The 16,604-nt window shown below is 38.3% G+C and overlaps 2 protein-coding genes across 2 annotated transcripts in view; both read left to right on the top strand.

Annotated features, from left to right (window-relative positions):
- The first annotated feature begins 1,184 nt into the window (after window positions 1-1,184).
- Window positions 1,185-14,947, top strand: LOC21398531 (acyl-acyl carrier protein thioesterase ATL3, chloroplastic). The gene is made up of 5 exons (XM_024167480.1): window positions 1,185-1,558; window positions 1,979-2,079; window positions 13,264-13,373; window positions 13,952-14,047; window positions 14,154-14,947. The coding sequence occupies exons 1-5, from the start codon at window positions 1,341-1,343 to the stop codon at window positions 14,271-14,273; spliced, it is 645 nt and encodes a 214-aa protein (XP_024023248.1). The 5' UTR covers window positions 1,185-1,340; the 3' UTR covers window positions 14,274-14,947.
- Window positions 14,948-16,070: 1,123 nt separating this feature from the next.
- Window positions 16,071-16,604, top strand: part of LOC21398530 (universal stress protein A-like protein) — a 4,160-nt gene continuing 3,626 nt past the window's right edge. Inside the window, exon 1 of the mRNA XM_010100943.2 lies at window positions 16,071-16,363. Within this exon, the coding sequence (XP_010099245.1) occupies window positions 16,168-16,363 (196 nt within the window). The 5' untranslated portion in view covers window positions 16,071-16,167. The remainder of the gene's footprint in view (window positions 16,364-16,604) is intronic.

The raw sequence follows: 16,604 nt of genomic DNA, 5'->3' as shown, positions 1-16,604 counted from the left end.
TTGTCTCTAAAATTGAGAGACACTAATAAAAATAATCCTATCAATTTAGCAAGCGTTCACTTCACTAACTCAAATTTTATAATTCGAGTTAAAAAACTAGATTTGAGTTTCAAAAGATTTGAGTGTAATTTGAAATTTTGAGTTTAGTGTTTAGGTGTTGACTAATTTAACTTCTGAAACTTGAATTTTGTTGTCACTTGCACAAATACCAAACTCCAATTAATTGATATAAATTCAATTAAGAAATATATTTATCATAAAAAACCCAAAAAAAAAAAAAATCTTCTTCTTCCTCTTGGCTTTACTTGCAGTTGCAGACCAAAAAATTAAACCCAAACCTTATTAGTTTTCACAGTCAAATATGTGACCCTGCAGCCCATCCTTACCCAATATCCCGCTGTCCATCCTCATCCCCACCCACAACCCCACTGCACCTTAGAACCTAGCCAAGCCGCCTCCCAATTCTGCCGCCTATTTCGCGAACCTAACCAATCGCTCCGCCCACTTCTTGAACCCAGCCAATCGTGTCGCCAACTGGCAAACCAAACGAAGTCGCTTCCCTATCGTGTCAGACCTCCAAACATTTACGTTATGAATCAAACCCAGGCATTCAGAGGCTTTCTTCCACAATGATGCTCTGTTTTTTTTTTCTAAATAAATGAGAGTTTTTCTTGCTCGTGTCAGCCAACGGCAAGAGGGGAGGGCTCCGCAACTGGGTGATGTGCTATGGCGGAGGCGGAGAAGTGCTTCCGCGGGGATGCTTCACGACGACGACTGAGTCAATGTGATTTCTTCAATTTGATTGGGTTTGGGTGTTGTGAACTGTGAATAAGAGCTGGATTTTTTCAGTTTAGGGTTCAAAGCGAAGAGAAGAGGAGTTTAGAGAAAAATGGTGGTTTAATTTGTTGGCATTTACTTTCTTTCAGTGAACGTGAACGGAGAAGAAGAAGATTAAGGTTGGAGATGGGAACAAGGGAAGAATGTGTTAATTAAATGAGGGGAGTCGCATAAGCTTTTTGCAGAGCAGGTATAAGCTTTCTCTAACGGGAAGAAATGTCAGAAAAGTAGGAATCTACACTGTAGAACATGACTCGAATAATGAGAGTTTGAGGGGACGGTGAAGTTTACCTATTCGAATTATTACTCGAATTTCAAACTCAAGTATGAGTAAACGAATGCATATTAAACGAAACAGAGTTCTACCTTGTTAATAACGAAGACAGCTTTTGCTTAGGTGTATCGAGCCCAAAAGATAAAAAAGAAACGGAAAAGAAAAGAAGACGGTCAAAATTGAATCCTGAAAACTTCGACGAAGCGCAACGACCCATTTGGAAATTACAATGTTGCAGTCACAGGCATTCTCAGCTGCCCAAACCGCACGCGCTCCAATACCCGCCTCACGGATCCATCCCACGTGGCTCAATCTCCACCGTCCATCAACAGCAGCTTTCACTTTCCCGGCGACTCGGCCTGTCGTACCGACAAATCTCCGGCTATTCCCAAATGTTAGGAGATGCTATGCATCGCTATCGCCATTGGACATCAAAGCTGGCAAAGGGTACCTACAACTATAACTGGGTTCTTCTTCTTCTTTTCCAATGAAAATTTTTTTTTTTCCTCGGTTCTGATACGTTTTCTTAATGTCAGGGACAGAAATTGGTACTTCAATTTTGGTACGGGTTATGGAATTATGGGATTTGGATTTCTTTTTTAAAAAAGTTAAAAATTTTGTTTTTGTATCTACTTCCAAGATTTGTGTTGTTAATTAGAAGAAAGCCCCTTTAACTCACTCACTTGTATAGTACAAATTTATGCAGATGTACAAACTTTAGTTCTTGTTTGTGCCTTCTTTCATTATCTCGGTTCTTAAATTGTTTATGCAGTGTTACCAATTTATGTGATTTATTCATATGCTCTTGAATTTAGTGCGGAAGATATCTGAAATTAGGAGTGAAAATTCTCTTGCTGGGTCTTGCAGAATGAGTGAGTTTCATGAACTTGAGCTTAAAGTACGCGATTACGAGCTTGATCAATATGGTGTGGTGAACAATGCTGTTTATGCAAGTTATTGCCAACACGGTAAGACAAATTTTTGTTGGTTTATTTATGTTGGTTGTTGAATTAGAGGAATCAACTTACTTAAAATTTGTTCATTTGTGTGCCGTGTTTTATGCTTTCCCATTTCTTGATTGCACAATTAACCTCTTTCAATGCTCTAAAGGGATATGTCTAGTTGTTGCATCCTCGACACTCTCATACTTAATTACATGTTGTCTTGGGTGTTTCTTGGTTGACAGATTGTAGTGTTAAACAAATTCTTTCCCTTGAATGTTTGCTTAATAAGCGCCCCAGCTTCATTGTCTTTTGATTTTGTTGATCCTTGATAGAGGTTCTCTGTATACACTCTATAAATTACATATTTCATTTTCACTAATTACGTACGCGCTTTCGTAAGGAGGGATGCAGAGAGATTTGGAGCAGCCTTCGGGCTTACCCGTTGAGGAAAAAGTATGTGCTTACTTTGCCTTAGCTTTTTGGGGTACGAATAGAATCTAGGGACTAAGATGTTATGTAAAAACTGCTTAACCTATCACCTAGACTTCAATGATTGTTGAGTTACTCAAAAGATCCTTGGTAACTGATACTGATAAGCGCTTATGCTAGATAAGCACTTATACTAGTTCTTATGTTTCTTTCTTCTCACTTCCTTATGTTTTGTTGCAATTAGTGTGTCTCGGATTGCAAATAAATAGAAGATATTTTCAGTTGAAGGTGTACGGCAAGTTGACTTCAAGACTGCAGCTGGGAGACTTTGGTGACGTGGCACTAACAGCTGTCATTTTACAAGGCTGGCTCTAGTTATATATATCTAGTTTTGTTAAGCAGTTTACGGAAGAAAAAAAAGAAAACCATTTTCTGTTTTTCCGTAACAGACTATTGAGAGAGAAATTTAGAGGGAATTTCTAGGTTTGTAATTGGGGCTCTTGGGCGTTTGTTTCCTGGGAATTTGGTGAGAAACTAAGACGCTAAATCTGTAAGAGTTCCTTTGATCTTTGTATAGTCTGGATTCTGGTGTACACTCTTTGACGAACTAGTGGATTGAGCTAGGGAGATATCCCTGCCTTGGATTAGGATCCGCAAGGATCTGAACCAAGTAAATCACTTGTCTCTTTCTTTGTTTGTCTTTCGTTTTCTGTTTTTGCTATTTTGTTCGGTTCTCTGCTTTTGTGTTTCGTGTTCTTGTTGCAGATTCTAGGATTTCTTCCACAAATTGGTATCAGAGCTTCCCAAGAAACGATCTCTTAAAGGCATCTCTTACTGATTGGGGGTTCTTGCAATTTGAAGTTCAAGATTCAAGATTTGCTGGTCACGAATTTTCTCTGAAGATGTCGATGATGAAATTCGACATTGAGAAGTTCGATGGGAAGAACGACTTCAATCTATGGAGGGAGAAGATGATGGCTCATCTGGGTAATCTCGGACTAGATGAAGCCCTAAAAGGAGAATAAAAAATGTCAAACGCGATTGATGACAAAGAAAAGGCCAACATTCTGAAGAAGGCTCGTAATGCAATTATTCTGAGCCTAAGTGATTAGATTTTAAGAAAGGTTGTTAAAGAAAAATCCGCAGCAGAGATGTGGTCGAAGTTAGAACATTTCTACATGACCAAGGCATTACCAAACAGAATCTACTTGAAACAGCGCTTCTATGGTTTCAAGATGGATGAGAGCAAGTCGATTGATGATAATGTCGACGAGTTCACCAAGTTGGTGGCAGATCTTGAAAATATTGAGGTTTCCATTGACGAGGAAGATCAAGCTATCTTCTTCCTAAATTCCCTTCTGAAGCAGTATGATCAATTGCGAGACACTTTGAAGTATGGCAAAGAAATCCTGTCTCTGGATGAAGTTATGGGAGCAGCATACTCTAAGGAACTGGATCTCAAAGCAAATGGGAAACAGTCAAGATCAAATGGAGAAGGCCTTAACGTTCGCGGAAGACCAGAAAAGAGGGATAACCAACACAAGGGCAAGGGTAAATCAAGGTCAAAATCGAGGTCTAAGAAAACATGTTGGACCTGTCATAAAGAAGGCCACATTAGAAGATTTTGCCCTCAGAGAAAGAAGGATCAGAAGCGTGATGAGTCCTCAAATGGAGATGCTGCAACCGCCTCTGATGATATTGACACTACAGACGTCCTTACAATGTCTGACAATGATCCAACTGATGAATGGATCATCGATTCTGGGTGTACTTTTCACATGACACCTAGAAAAGAATGGTTTTGTGATTTCAAGAATACCTCTGGAGGCAAGGTATTAATGGGAAATAATATTTCCTGTGAAGTGAAGGGTATTGGGTCTGTTAAGATCAAAATGTGGGATGGCTCTGTAAAAACCTTAACTGGTGTCAGATACATCCCTGATCTCAAGAGAAATTTGGTGTCACTAGGAATGTTAGACACCAGCGGCTGTTCATATAAATCACAAGGTGGGATCTTGAAGGTGTTCAAAGGGATCATGGTGGTAATGAAAGGAATATTGCAGCAGGGCTTGTATGTGCTTCAAGGGAAAACTATTCTAGGTGAATCTGATGTGTCAGTTCATGCTGGTGATCAAACAGAACTACGGCACCGCAGATTGGGACACATGAGCAGAGGACTTCAAGAACTGGCCAAGCAAGGATTGCTGGACAAGAAGAAAATCAGCAACCTGAATTTCTGTGAAATTTGCGTCCTGGGAAAGGCTCATAGATTGAAGTTTTCAACAGCCATGCATAGAACAAAGGGGACTTTGGACTACATACATTCAGACCTGTGGGGCTCTCCTACGGTACCATTTTCTCTTTCAAAATGTTAATATTTTATTTCATTCATTGATGACTATTCTAGGAGGGTTTGGATATATTTTCTAAAAATTAAAGATGATGCTTTTGCTAAGTTTTTAGAATGGAAATCTTTGATAGAAAACCAAACCGGTAAGAAAATTAAGAGACTTCGAACATATAATAGCCTAGAATTTTGTAGTAATGAATTCAATAAGTATTGTGCTGAAAATGACATTGCTAGACAACACACATGCACAAATACGCCACAACAAAATGGTCTTGCTGAGTGCATGAATAGAACCATAATGAATAAGATAAGATGCATGTTAAATGAATCAGGTTTACCCAAAAGATTCTGGGCAGAGGCTGCTGCCACTGCATGTTACTTGATAAATAGGTCCCCATCATCAGCAATAGATTTTAAGGTCCCTGAAGAAATATGGTCTAAGTCCCCACCAAAGTATGATCACCTAAGGCCATTTGGTAGCATTGCATATGTGCATGTTAGTCAAGGTAAACTTAATCCCAGGGCTAAGAAAGGTGTTTCAGGGCAGAAAAGAATATTCTTTATTGATTGATTTCTATACAAGAAGTTACAATATTTATAGGAGGAAACCCTATGGGAATCAGGAAATAAAATCCCACGGAATGAGGGATTAGATGAGATCCTTATCTCAGGAGATCTCCTTTAAAAACTGAAAGTATAAACTACTTTCCTATTTTATCTCTATGCCCCTATTAACCGGATTATTCCATATCCGGTTTACTTTTCTATTTTCGACACTCCTCCTCAAGTTGGTGCATAGATATCTATCATGCCTAACTTGCTAATGAGAAACTCGAAGTTTGATCTAAATAATCCTTTAGTAAGAACAATAGTTTTATACTTTTAACACTCCCCCTCATGTGTGGGCTGGACAATGGGCAATCGTGTGGGTAAATTAATTAGAAAGCCCAACACGTGAATATTTAAGCCCGAGATATATTAAAGACCCAACACATGATGATAATTTAAATGAGGATAAAGAGTGCAATTACAGGGGTTCGAACTCAGGACTTCCTGCTCTGATATCATGTTGTACTGGATTGTGGGCGATGCTGATTGATGCTTTGTTGTCACAGAACAATTTCATAGGCATGGTCATAGGTCTTCTCAGTTCTTCCAAAATTCGTTTAAGCCATATCATCTCATATATCCCTTGTGCCATTGATCTGTATTCTGTTTCTGCACTGCTTCGAGCCACTACGTTTTGTTTCTTGCTCCTCCAAGTAACTAGGTTTCCCCATACAAATGTGCAATAACTAGATGTAGACCTTCTATCTGAAGTATATCCTGCCCAATCTGCATCTGTGTAAGCTTCAATACCTCGTCGTTCATTCTTCTCAAAGAACAGTCCTTTTCTCGGTGAACTCTTCAAGTACCTCAAGATGCGGTAGTCTGCTTCTAGATGTTCTTCATGGGGAGAATGCATGAACTGGCTCACTAGGCTGATAGCGAATGCTATATCTGGTCGAGTATGTGATAAGTAGATTAGCTTCTTGACTAGTCTTTGGTACTGAGCTGTATCCACCTGTCTTCCTTCTTTGTTTCCAAACTTCTGATTTGGATCAACTGGTGTTTCTGTAGGGCGACATCCACTCATCCCGGTCTCTTTAAGAAGATCAATCACATACTTCCTTTGTGAAATTGCAACTCCCTTTCTTGATCTGGCTACTTCCATACCAAGGAAGTATTTTAGTGAGTCTAGGTCCTTAATCTCAAATTCAGAAGCCAGACTCTGCTTTAGACGATTCATCTCAACAGTATCATCCCCAGTAAGGATGATGTCATCCACATACACTATAAGAACATCTCCTTTCTCATTGTAGTGTCTTGTGAACATCGTGTGATCTGCTTGTCCCTGGTCATATCCCTGTCTTCTCACAAATTGAGTGAATCTCTCGAACCAAGCTCTTGGAGATTGTTTTAGACCATACATAGACTTTTTTAGCTTGCATACCCGGGTTCCATATTTTCCTTCAAATCCTGGAGGTGGATCCATGTAGACTTCTTCATCCAAATCGCCATTAAGGACTGCATTCTTCACATCTAGTTGCTGTAGTGGCCAATCTAAGTTGGCTGCAAGTGATAGGAGTACCCTGATAGTATTGAGCTTTGCCACTGGTGCAAAAGTTTCAAGGTACAATCCCATATGTTTGAGTGAATCCTTTTGCTACTAGGCGAGCCTTGTATCTCTCCAGAGATCCATCTGATCTGTTTTTCGTTGTGAACACCCATTTACAGCCAACAGTCTTCTTCCCCTTCGACAGTTCTGTCACTTCCCACGTTCCATTCTTTTCGAGGGCTTTCATTTCCTCGAGAACAGCTTCCTTCCATTCAGGAACTTTTAGAGCATCCTGCACATTCTTAGGAGTTTCCACACTAGACAATTGTGAGGTAAAGGCAGAGAAAACAGGTGATAGATTTTTGTAGGACACAAAGTTTGACATGGGATATTTTGCACAACTTCGGACCCCATTGTGCTTAGCAATAGGAAGGTCAGCCTCAGGTATATATGACTCGGATTCAAGATTGGGTAGGTTGGTGTGAATAGATATAGTGTGAGGAATACCTGATTCGGAAAATATTCTGTGGTGTAGGATCCGGACTGATCTGTAGTTCAGGCTCTTGGCAGTATTGGCTAGTTTCAATCTCTATTCCTTGCTTCCGGTTCTTCCTCCTGTAAACCAGCAGTTTTTGTGTTCCTGTTTGTTCCCTATTTTCATCTTTATTAATGTTATGAGATGACTCTATAGACTCAGGATTCAAATTTTCATTACTCACATCACCTAATTCTGCATTTATTAGGAAATTTGGGCTTCTTGCAGTTTCAATTTCAGTTTCTATTTCAAAGTTCGAATCTTCCCTTAAGCTCTCCCCCTGAAGATGAGTACCAAAAAATGGTTGAGACTCAAAAAAGGTAACATCCATTGTGACAAACATTTTTTTTGAGCTTACGTCATAGCACTTATATCCTCTCTGGTTCGGAGCATAGCCTACAAATATACACTTTCTAGCGCGAGGATCTAACTTTCTCCTATTTTGGCTGTGAATATGGACAAATGCACTACACCCAAACACTCTCAAAGGTAAATCTGTAGTCAACTTAGAGACAGGGAAAGTGTTCTTGAAGACACTTAGGGGTGTTTTATAATCTAAAACTTTGGTAGGCATGCGGTTTATGAGGTATGTGGTAGTTAGGGGAGCCTCTCCCCAAAGGTACTTAGGAACACCATTAGTAAATAATAATGCTCTCGTGACTTCTAGGAGGTGTTTATTTTTTCTTTCTGCTATGCCATTCTGTTGGGGTATATCTGAACACGAACTTTGATGTATTATACCCTTGTCTGAAAAATATCCTCCCAATATTTCATTAAAGTATTCTCTGCCATTATCACTCCTAAACACTTTTATTTTCTCTTGAAATTGTGTTTCAATCATTGTATAGAATACCTGAAATATCTCTTTTACTTCAGACTTGTCCCTTAATAAATATAGCCAAGTGAGTCGTGTGTGATCATCTATGAAGCTAACAAACCATTTTTTTCCATACATTGTTGAGGCTCGAGATGGTCCCCAAACATCACTATGAATTAATAAAAACGGTTTTGATGCTTGATATGGTCTAGCGGGAAAGGAAGAACGATGATGCTTAGCTAGTTCACAAATCTCACATTTAAAAAAAGATGGACTTTTATTGCTAAATAAATTTTTAGTAATAAAAACTAGGATGCCCTAATCTATAATGCCAAATCATAACATTATTAGAAACGTAAATAAAGTTGAAACAAGAGTTTGTAACTTGGTGTCCTGATTTGGTTCCATCTTCAAGGAAATAGAGACCTCCACTTTCTCTAGCACTGTCAATCGTCCTCCCCGAGACCATGTCCTGAAACTCACACCGAGAAGAGTCAAAAATAACACGACAATTAAGAGAACTTGTTATCTGACTGACAGGCACAAGATTGCAAGAGAGTTTTGGAACATGGAGTACATCATGCAAGGTTATATAATTGAAAATTTTGACAGTCCCTGTTCCAGCAATTGCGGAGAGGGAACCATCAGCAATTCTAATCTTCCTATTCCCTGCACATGGAGTATAAGTTGAAAAAAATGGGAGCACCCTGTCATGTGATCAGTGGCTCCTGAATCTATGATCCAGGAGCTGTTTTGTTTGGGATTAACATTGAGGAAGGCTGAGGCGATATTACCTGTTTTGACAAAAGAACATGAAGGGGTTGATTGGTTTACTCAGAAGTGTGAAGACTGAAAAAGTTTGTGCAGCTGCTCTAATTGTTCCTTTGTGAAAGACAGCCCTTCAGAAGTACCTTGATGCCCCTGATCTTCACTGGTTGCTTAAGTCGAGAAGCCCCTGGAATTAGCATTCTTTTTCTTCCAGTTCTGCGGTTTTCCGTGGATCTTCCAGCAATTTTCCCTCGTATGCCAATGTTTTTTGCAGTGGTCACACCAAGGCTTCTTCTTCCTGTCATTATCTGAGTCATTCCTCATTGACACAAGGGCAGAATTATCAGTCACGTTAGCCACTGGTTTGTTATCCTCCTCGGTCTTCATCATAACTTTCCTCCTAGTCTCCTCTCTTCTAATTTCAGAAAACGCCTCCCGAAGAGTTGGTAGGGGATTTTTTCCAAGAATCCTAGACCTAATCTCATCATAGACTCGGTCGAAACCAGCCAAAAAAAGGTACACCCGATCACTTTCTTCCTTTTTCATAAATCTAACGCTATCCATCGGGCAATCCCACTCATCATTATAGCATTGATCTAATTCTTGCCATAGAGACACCATCTCATTATAATAAATGGTAACCTCACGCTCACCTTGTTTGGATTTTCACAACTTGGTTTTTAATTCAAAAATTTGTGAGGAATTTTCAAGATCGGAATAGGTTTCTCTCACTGCATCCCATACGTCTTTTGCAGTGGGAAGGAAAAGATAGGGCTTACCTATAGTTGGTTCCATAGAATTAATTAACCATGCAGTAACTAACGAATTTTCTGACCTCCATGCCCTTAGTTTCAAATCCCCATCTCCAGGCTTCTTCACTTCTCCATTCAAATGATCGATTTTTCCTCTTCCATGAATGGCCAACTTCACCGATTGTGCCCATTCTAGGTAGTTCTTCCCGTTCAGTTTGTGGAGAGTCAATTGGAACGAAAATTGAGTCGAGTCTCCTCCTTGTGCCATGGTGGTTCGATCTAGTTCACCACGATTAGAATCTCCTGCCCTAGAGGATGCCGAGGATCTGCCTTCTTCTGTGATGGCCTTTTCAGCCATGGATTAAGAAGGTATTTTTCGGCTCTGATACCATGAAGGTTTCAGGGCAGAAAAGAATATTCTTTATTGATTGATTTCTATACAAGAAGTTACAATATTTATAGGAGGAAACCCTATGGGAATCAGGAAATAAAATTCCACGGAAAGAGGGATTAGATGAGATCCTTATCTCAGGACATCTCCTTTAAAAACTGAAAGTATAAACTACTTTCCTATCTTATCTCTAAGCCCCTATTAACCGGATTATTCCATATCCGGTTTACTTTCCTATTTTCTACAAAAGGTGTTTTCTTAGGATACTCTTTAGGTGTTAAAGGTTATAAAATTTGGTTGATTGAAGAAAAGAAATCTGTCATTAGTAGAGATGTTATTTTCAATGAGCTTGTGTTCTATAAGACTAACATGCAGGAAAGACAGCAAGAAAATGATCCAGGAAATTTACAATCAGAAAACACTCCAGAAAGCTTGAATGATTCTGGTGATAAACTCACTGGTTCATTTAAAAAAGATGCTGAGGAACCAGAAATGGATGATCACAATTTTACTGATCAAGGTGGAGCTATTCGGATCAATTCTAACATCAGCGAACAAACAAAGCCAACAAGATCAGTCCATTTCAAGCCATGATCCAGCAAGCCAAGAAGAAGACGACCTTAGAGATTATGTGCTGACCCCAGACAGACCTAGAAGACAGATCAAGCCTCCCCCTAGATTTGCACAAGCGGATCTCATTCCCTTTGCACTAAACGCGGCGGCTGAGGTGGAGCAGAGTGAACCCAACATAGTAGCAGAGGCGAAAAACAGCTCAGAATGGATGTATTGGAAGGCAGCAATGGTTGAGGAAATGAGGTCCTTACAGAAGAATGAGACCTGGATCCTAGTGGAGAAACCGAAGAACCAGAAAGTTATTGGGTGTAGATGGATTTTCAAAAAGAAGCCTGGTATTCCTGGAGTTGAGAAACCTAGATTTAAGGCTAGGTTGGTTGCCAAGGGATACTCACAAGTAGAAGGAATAGACTATCATGAAGTCTTCTCTCCAGTGGTCAAACATACCTCAATCAGAGTTATTTTGGCAATTACAGCCTTGTTAGACTTAGAACTTGAGCATATGGATGTCAAAACTGCCTTCCTTCATGGCAGTTTGGAGGAACAAATATACATGGCTCAACTTGAAGAGTTTGAAGTGAGAGGTCAAGAATCCAAAGTCTGCTTCCTTAAAAAAGTCCTTATATGGACTCAAACAATCTCCTCGACAATGGTATAGGAGATTTGATGAGTTTATGCTTTCTAAAGGGTTTTCAAGAAGCAGATTTGATAGTTGTGTATATTATAGAAGATTGACAAGCAGTGACTTCATCTATTTACTGATCTATGTAGATGATATGCTTATAGCTTGTAAAGATCAGTTAAAAATTCAGAAATTGAAGAATGTGCTCAATTCAGAATTCGAAATGAAGGACTTAGGAGGTGCAAGCAGAATTTTGGGAATGGATATTATCAGAGACAGGACCAAAAGGATTCTGTTTTTATCTTAGGAGAATTATCTTAAAAAGGTCACAAGTACCTTTGGAATGCAAGATGCTAAGTCAGTTAATACACCCATTGGTGCTCATTTCAAACTAGAAGCTGTAAAGGAACAAGATGAGAAGATAGAGGCCAAATTCATGAAGAATGTACCTTATTCCAGTGGAATTGGAAGTGTCATGTATGCTATGGTCAGCACTAGACCTGACATTGCCTATGGAGTTGGGCTCGTGAGCAGATACATGAGCAGACCAAGTAGAGTCCATTGGCAGGCAGTAAAGTGGCTGTTGAGGTACTTGAAGGGCACTTCCAAGGTTGGTTTAATCTACAGAGGTAATCAACACAGCAATCACATAGTGGAGGGGTATTGTGACTCAGATTTTGCTGGTGATCTTGATAAAAGAAGATCACTCTTAGGATATGTATTCACTTTTGGAGGAAATACTGTGAGTTGGAAGTCTAGTCTGCAACATGTGATAGCATTGTCATCAACAGAAGCTGAGTACATTGCCCTAACAGAGGCAGTAAAAGAAGCCCTGTGGTTGAAAGGATTCATCAGTGAGCTGGGGTTTGTGCAGAAGAAAGTTTCTATACATTGTGATTCACAAAGTGCTATTCATTTGACAAAGAACAGTGTGTTCCATGAGAGAACAAAGCACATAGATGTGAAACTACATTTCGTCAGAGATATCCTTACAAAGGAGCTAGTGGAGATTGTGAAGATTTCTACTGATATGAACCTAGCAGACATGCTTACCAAAGTGATTCCTGTAGGCAAGTTCAAGAAAGCCTTGGACTTGCTTAGAATCTTGGTAATGTAGCACTGATGAATAAGGGATTCCTAGTTCAATCCAAAAGATTTGCAATTGGAGCCAAGGTGGAGATTTGTTGCAATTAGTGTGTCTCGATTGCAAATAAATAGAAGATATTTTCAGTTGAAGGTGTACGGCAAGTTGACTTCAAGACTGCAGCTTGGAGACTTTGGTGACGTGGCACTAACAACTGTCATTTTACAAGGCTGGCTCTAGTTATATATATCTAGTTTTGTTAAGCAGTTTATGGAAGAAAAAAAAAAGAAAACCATTTTCTGTTTTTCCGTAACAGACTATTGAGAGAGAAAAGATCTGAGAGAAATTCAGAGGGAATTTCTGGGTTTGTAATTGGGGCTCTTGGGCGGTTGTTTCCTGGGAATTTGGTGAGAAACTGAGACGCTAAATCTGTAAGAGTTCCTTTGATCTTTGTATAGTCTGGATTCTGGTGTACACTCTTTGACGAACTAGTGGATTGAGCTAGGGAGATATCCCTGCCTCGGATTAGGATCCGCAAGGATCTGAACCAAGTAAATCACTTGTCTCTTTCTTTGTTTGTCTTTCGTTTTCTGTTTTTACTATTTTGTTCGGTTCTCTGCTTTTGTGTTTCGTGTTCTTGTTGCAGATTCTAGGATTTCGTCCACATTTGTAATATAGATGGCATTTGGAGTAATCTGTTTCCCGTTTCATGGAAACGAGAATGTACACATTTTTTCTGTATTTCTTGAATTAAACTCTATTGGCACTTTATTTCATTATCTTAACCAGGCCGTCATGAACTTCTTGAAAGACTTGGTATCAATTGCGACGCTGTTGCTCGGACTGGTGATGCATTAGCATTGTCAGAATTGTCAATCAAATTCCTTGCACCTCTAAGAGTATGTATCTGTTCAGTATTTTGCCTTGTATCTCTTATTCCATGCCATTTTTTCATGTTCCTTATGTATCACGTGGTGTTATTTCTTAAGGAAGTTAGATAATGCTATTACAAAATTTGATTTTTCCATTAAGGGGTTTAAGCTAGGTTAACTTGTGTAGAAAGCTATTCTTTGCCAGTTTCTTTTTTTTTTATTATTATTTTTTTCTGTAAGAAAGAATGGCTTGTACAGGAGACTTGAGCCTGAAATCCATTTGTATTCGCGAAGAACATTTCTGTCGCATTTGCTAAAAAGCAACGTAGTCATTTTTTTAAGGAAGCAACATTGTCATATATATATTTAAAGATGTTCAAATTTTATTTTATTTCATTTTGAGTGGCAACACTATATACCAAGCAAAAGATTGTTATGTTTCCTCAACTTTCCAAAAGTACGAACTCCTTCGTACTTAAACAAGGGTTCTCTCTGTCTCTTTTATTATTTTTTTTCTAGATTTTATTTTGCTGCCCATGCTGACAATAAATATAACTTTACTTCTGCATAGTACTTATTTTTGCTATGTTGTTGTGCATGACTAGAGTGGAGACAAGTTCGTTGTGAAGGTAAGAATCTCTGGCTCCTCGGCTGCTCGCTTATACTTTGAGCATTTAATCTTCAAGCTGCCAAATCAAGAGGTTTGTTTCCGTTTTCCATGTTATATTTCTCAACTTCTTTCACATAATTTGAACAGACGCCTTGTCTAGATCCTACAAGGCTCTTATTATTATATGTTGTACACAGCCTATTTTGGAAGCAAAGGCCACAGCAGTTTGGCTTGATAAAAACTACCGTCCTGTTCGGATACCACCTGAGATGAGATCTAAACTTGTTCAATTTCTCCGTCACGAGGAGTCTAGTTGAGTTTATGCAAACATGAACTTTGGCAGAAGTTTTCTTTGCCAGCCAGCAGCCCCTACAATTAGATTTCTACTATCCATAGGAAAAGAAGATAGGAGGGACAGTATTCCAGAAACATAAGGACATTACAAAGAAATTCACCATTGTTATTGTTAAATTAGGGTTAATCCTAAGGACATTACAAAGAAATTTACCATTGTTATTGTTAAATTAGGGTTTATTCTATTTTTAGTGCCCTAAATTATAGGACAAATCCCATGCTGTAGCTGCTTACTCCATTTTTTTCCCCCTCTCCTGCCAACAGATGTTTTGCATATCAGATTCAGTTATTTGCCATAAAACTATAATAGAATCAAGCATTTTTAATTAGCAGACTCCCCAAAGTTAGTTTTTAGGTTTTCTTTTCTTCCTTTGAACTTCTCTAGACCTCAAGATGGAGCCAGGTGTGAATTTACTGCCTGCAATCACACTTACACCAAACTCCGAAGTTACGACATCGTTAGAATCAGTGATTTTTTGTTTTCTTTTGTTTCCGACATGTAATTAGATCAATATAGAGATAATATTTACACGGGATTCCAATCGAAAATGGCTTGTGGTTGTTCTCCAAGAACTCAAGCATCGATGGCCAATCTCGTAGCTGGACATGCTTCCTTTTAAGGATTTTCCTTCCAATAACAACCAAATACATGACATCACATGTCCTTTTTCATCGCAATTTTAATCAACTCTAAGTTTAGGGACGTTTCTTGGACGTTTTATAGATCGAGAACTGATTGTGTGACGTTTTGTAAACAAGAGTCCAAGATATAATTTGGTTTACTATTTGGGGACAAAAATTCAACAAACCCTATCAATTTACTTGGACAAAAATTTAAGCGGTATACTTTATTTGGTTGATTAACTGGATAAAATTAGATTGCTGAAAATATCTTATTTGTGGTAGCTAAAGATATTCCTGCTATGTTCTCTTATTTTTGATACAAGAAAATTGTCAAATATACATGTGATAAACAGAGCTATTTCCAACAACAACAATCTATGGGCCAGTTTGGCGTTGAAAATTTTTGCTACAAGCGGCTCAGTGCAACCATATATATCACTAAAGTTATCAACAGAGCTTTTAATGTGATATCGTCTCTTGCAGGAAGTTCTATTTCGGTTTGATGCTTCTTAAATCCTTTTTACCCTTGAATTTAAATCTGTGGGTATAAAACTTGAACCCTATCGTTGAAAATCCACACGGTACCTTATAGTAGTAAAACTCCCAAAAAGGAAAAATAAAGAAAAATGATATTCATTTCCTCACTGCTCACGTACGGACTCAGGTCCTACCTAGTAGGATCCACAACTAATAGGGATGTAGAAGTGTTAAAAAGAAAAATTCTTTGAAGCACAGCACCGGCTAACTTTCTATTAGTAAGTGATGTTCAACATTGTTGATGCTTTATAGTATTATTTGTTAAACCTCTTAATAATTTAAGTTTTAGAGAATATTAAGTTTAATTCATTTTGTGAATTAAAATTTTTAATTCGAATTAAAATGTAATATTTTTTAAGAATTGTTAATTATAGTATAAAAAATTAAATGTGATATTTTTAAAAAATTTTAATTATAAAAATTTAAATTGATTAAATAAATGAGATCTTAATAAATTAACATTATTACTTGAAAAAAATGAAATTCTAATTCATAAACCAGTACCCACCACGTGTCCTTCTAGCTTGTTCTGGAGAGACGTGCACGGTAGTGTTCGCGCGCCACCTGACCGGGTCTTGTCGTGCATATCAGTTAAATGGGTACTGGGTAGGTGAATAGGGAAGGAAAATCTAAAGAGAAACAGAGAGAGAGAGAGAGAGAGAGAGAACTTTCAGAAGTTGCAGAGAGGGGTTAATTATGGAGGAGGAGATTCAGAAGAAGAAGAAGAAGAGGGTGATGGTGGCAATAGATGAGAGCGAGTATAGCCACTACGCACTCAACTGGACACTGGAGAAGCTCCACGACACCATCTTTAATTCTCAACTTTTCATTCTCGCCGTTCAATCCAACGCTGATCTTGGCTCCGCTTATGCTTCCTCTTTTGGCTCTGCTCGTACGTTCTACTTCTCCACCATCACTTCTGTCTCTCTCTGCCGTTTATTGGCTTACTTTGTATTGCCGCAGAATTTAAAAAAACTATTTTTAATTATGTTAAAAAAAACAGTCCTTATAAAAAATAATTAAATTTTTAATAAATTATAATTATAATAATTATATTAATTTTAAAATTAGTGTAATTACGTTTAATAAATATGATATTAAATTTTTATAAATAATTAAAAATTATAATTATA

The sequence above is a fragment of the Morus notabilis genome, unplaced genomic scaffold (genome assembly GCF_000414095.1).
Source record: "Morus notabilis unplaced genomic scaffold, ASM41409v2 Scaffold20, whole genome shotgun sequence".
Taxonomy (NCBI): domain Eukaryota; kingdom Viridiplantae; phylum Streptophyta; class Magnoliopsida; order Rosales; family Moraceae; genus Morus; species Morus notabilis.
The sequence above is the reverse complement of the archived record's forward strand: the minus strand, read 5'-3'. Positions and strand labels throughout refer to the sequence as shown.

Bases quoted from the DNA above. Each gene is read 5' to 3' on its own strand.
- LOC21398531 (XM_024167480.1), top strand. From the start codon at position 1,341: ATGTTGCAGTCACAGGCATTCTCAGCTGCCCAAACCGCACGCGCTCCA. The intron at 13,374-13,951 runs GTATGTATCTGT...GTGCATGACTAG, and splicing joins AATTCCTTGCACCTCTAAGA to AGTGGAGACAAGTTCGTTGT. The intron at 14,048-14,153 runs GTTTGTTTCCGT...TGTTGTACACAG, and splicing joins TCAAGCTGCCAAATCAAGAG to CCTATTTTGGAAGCAAAGGC.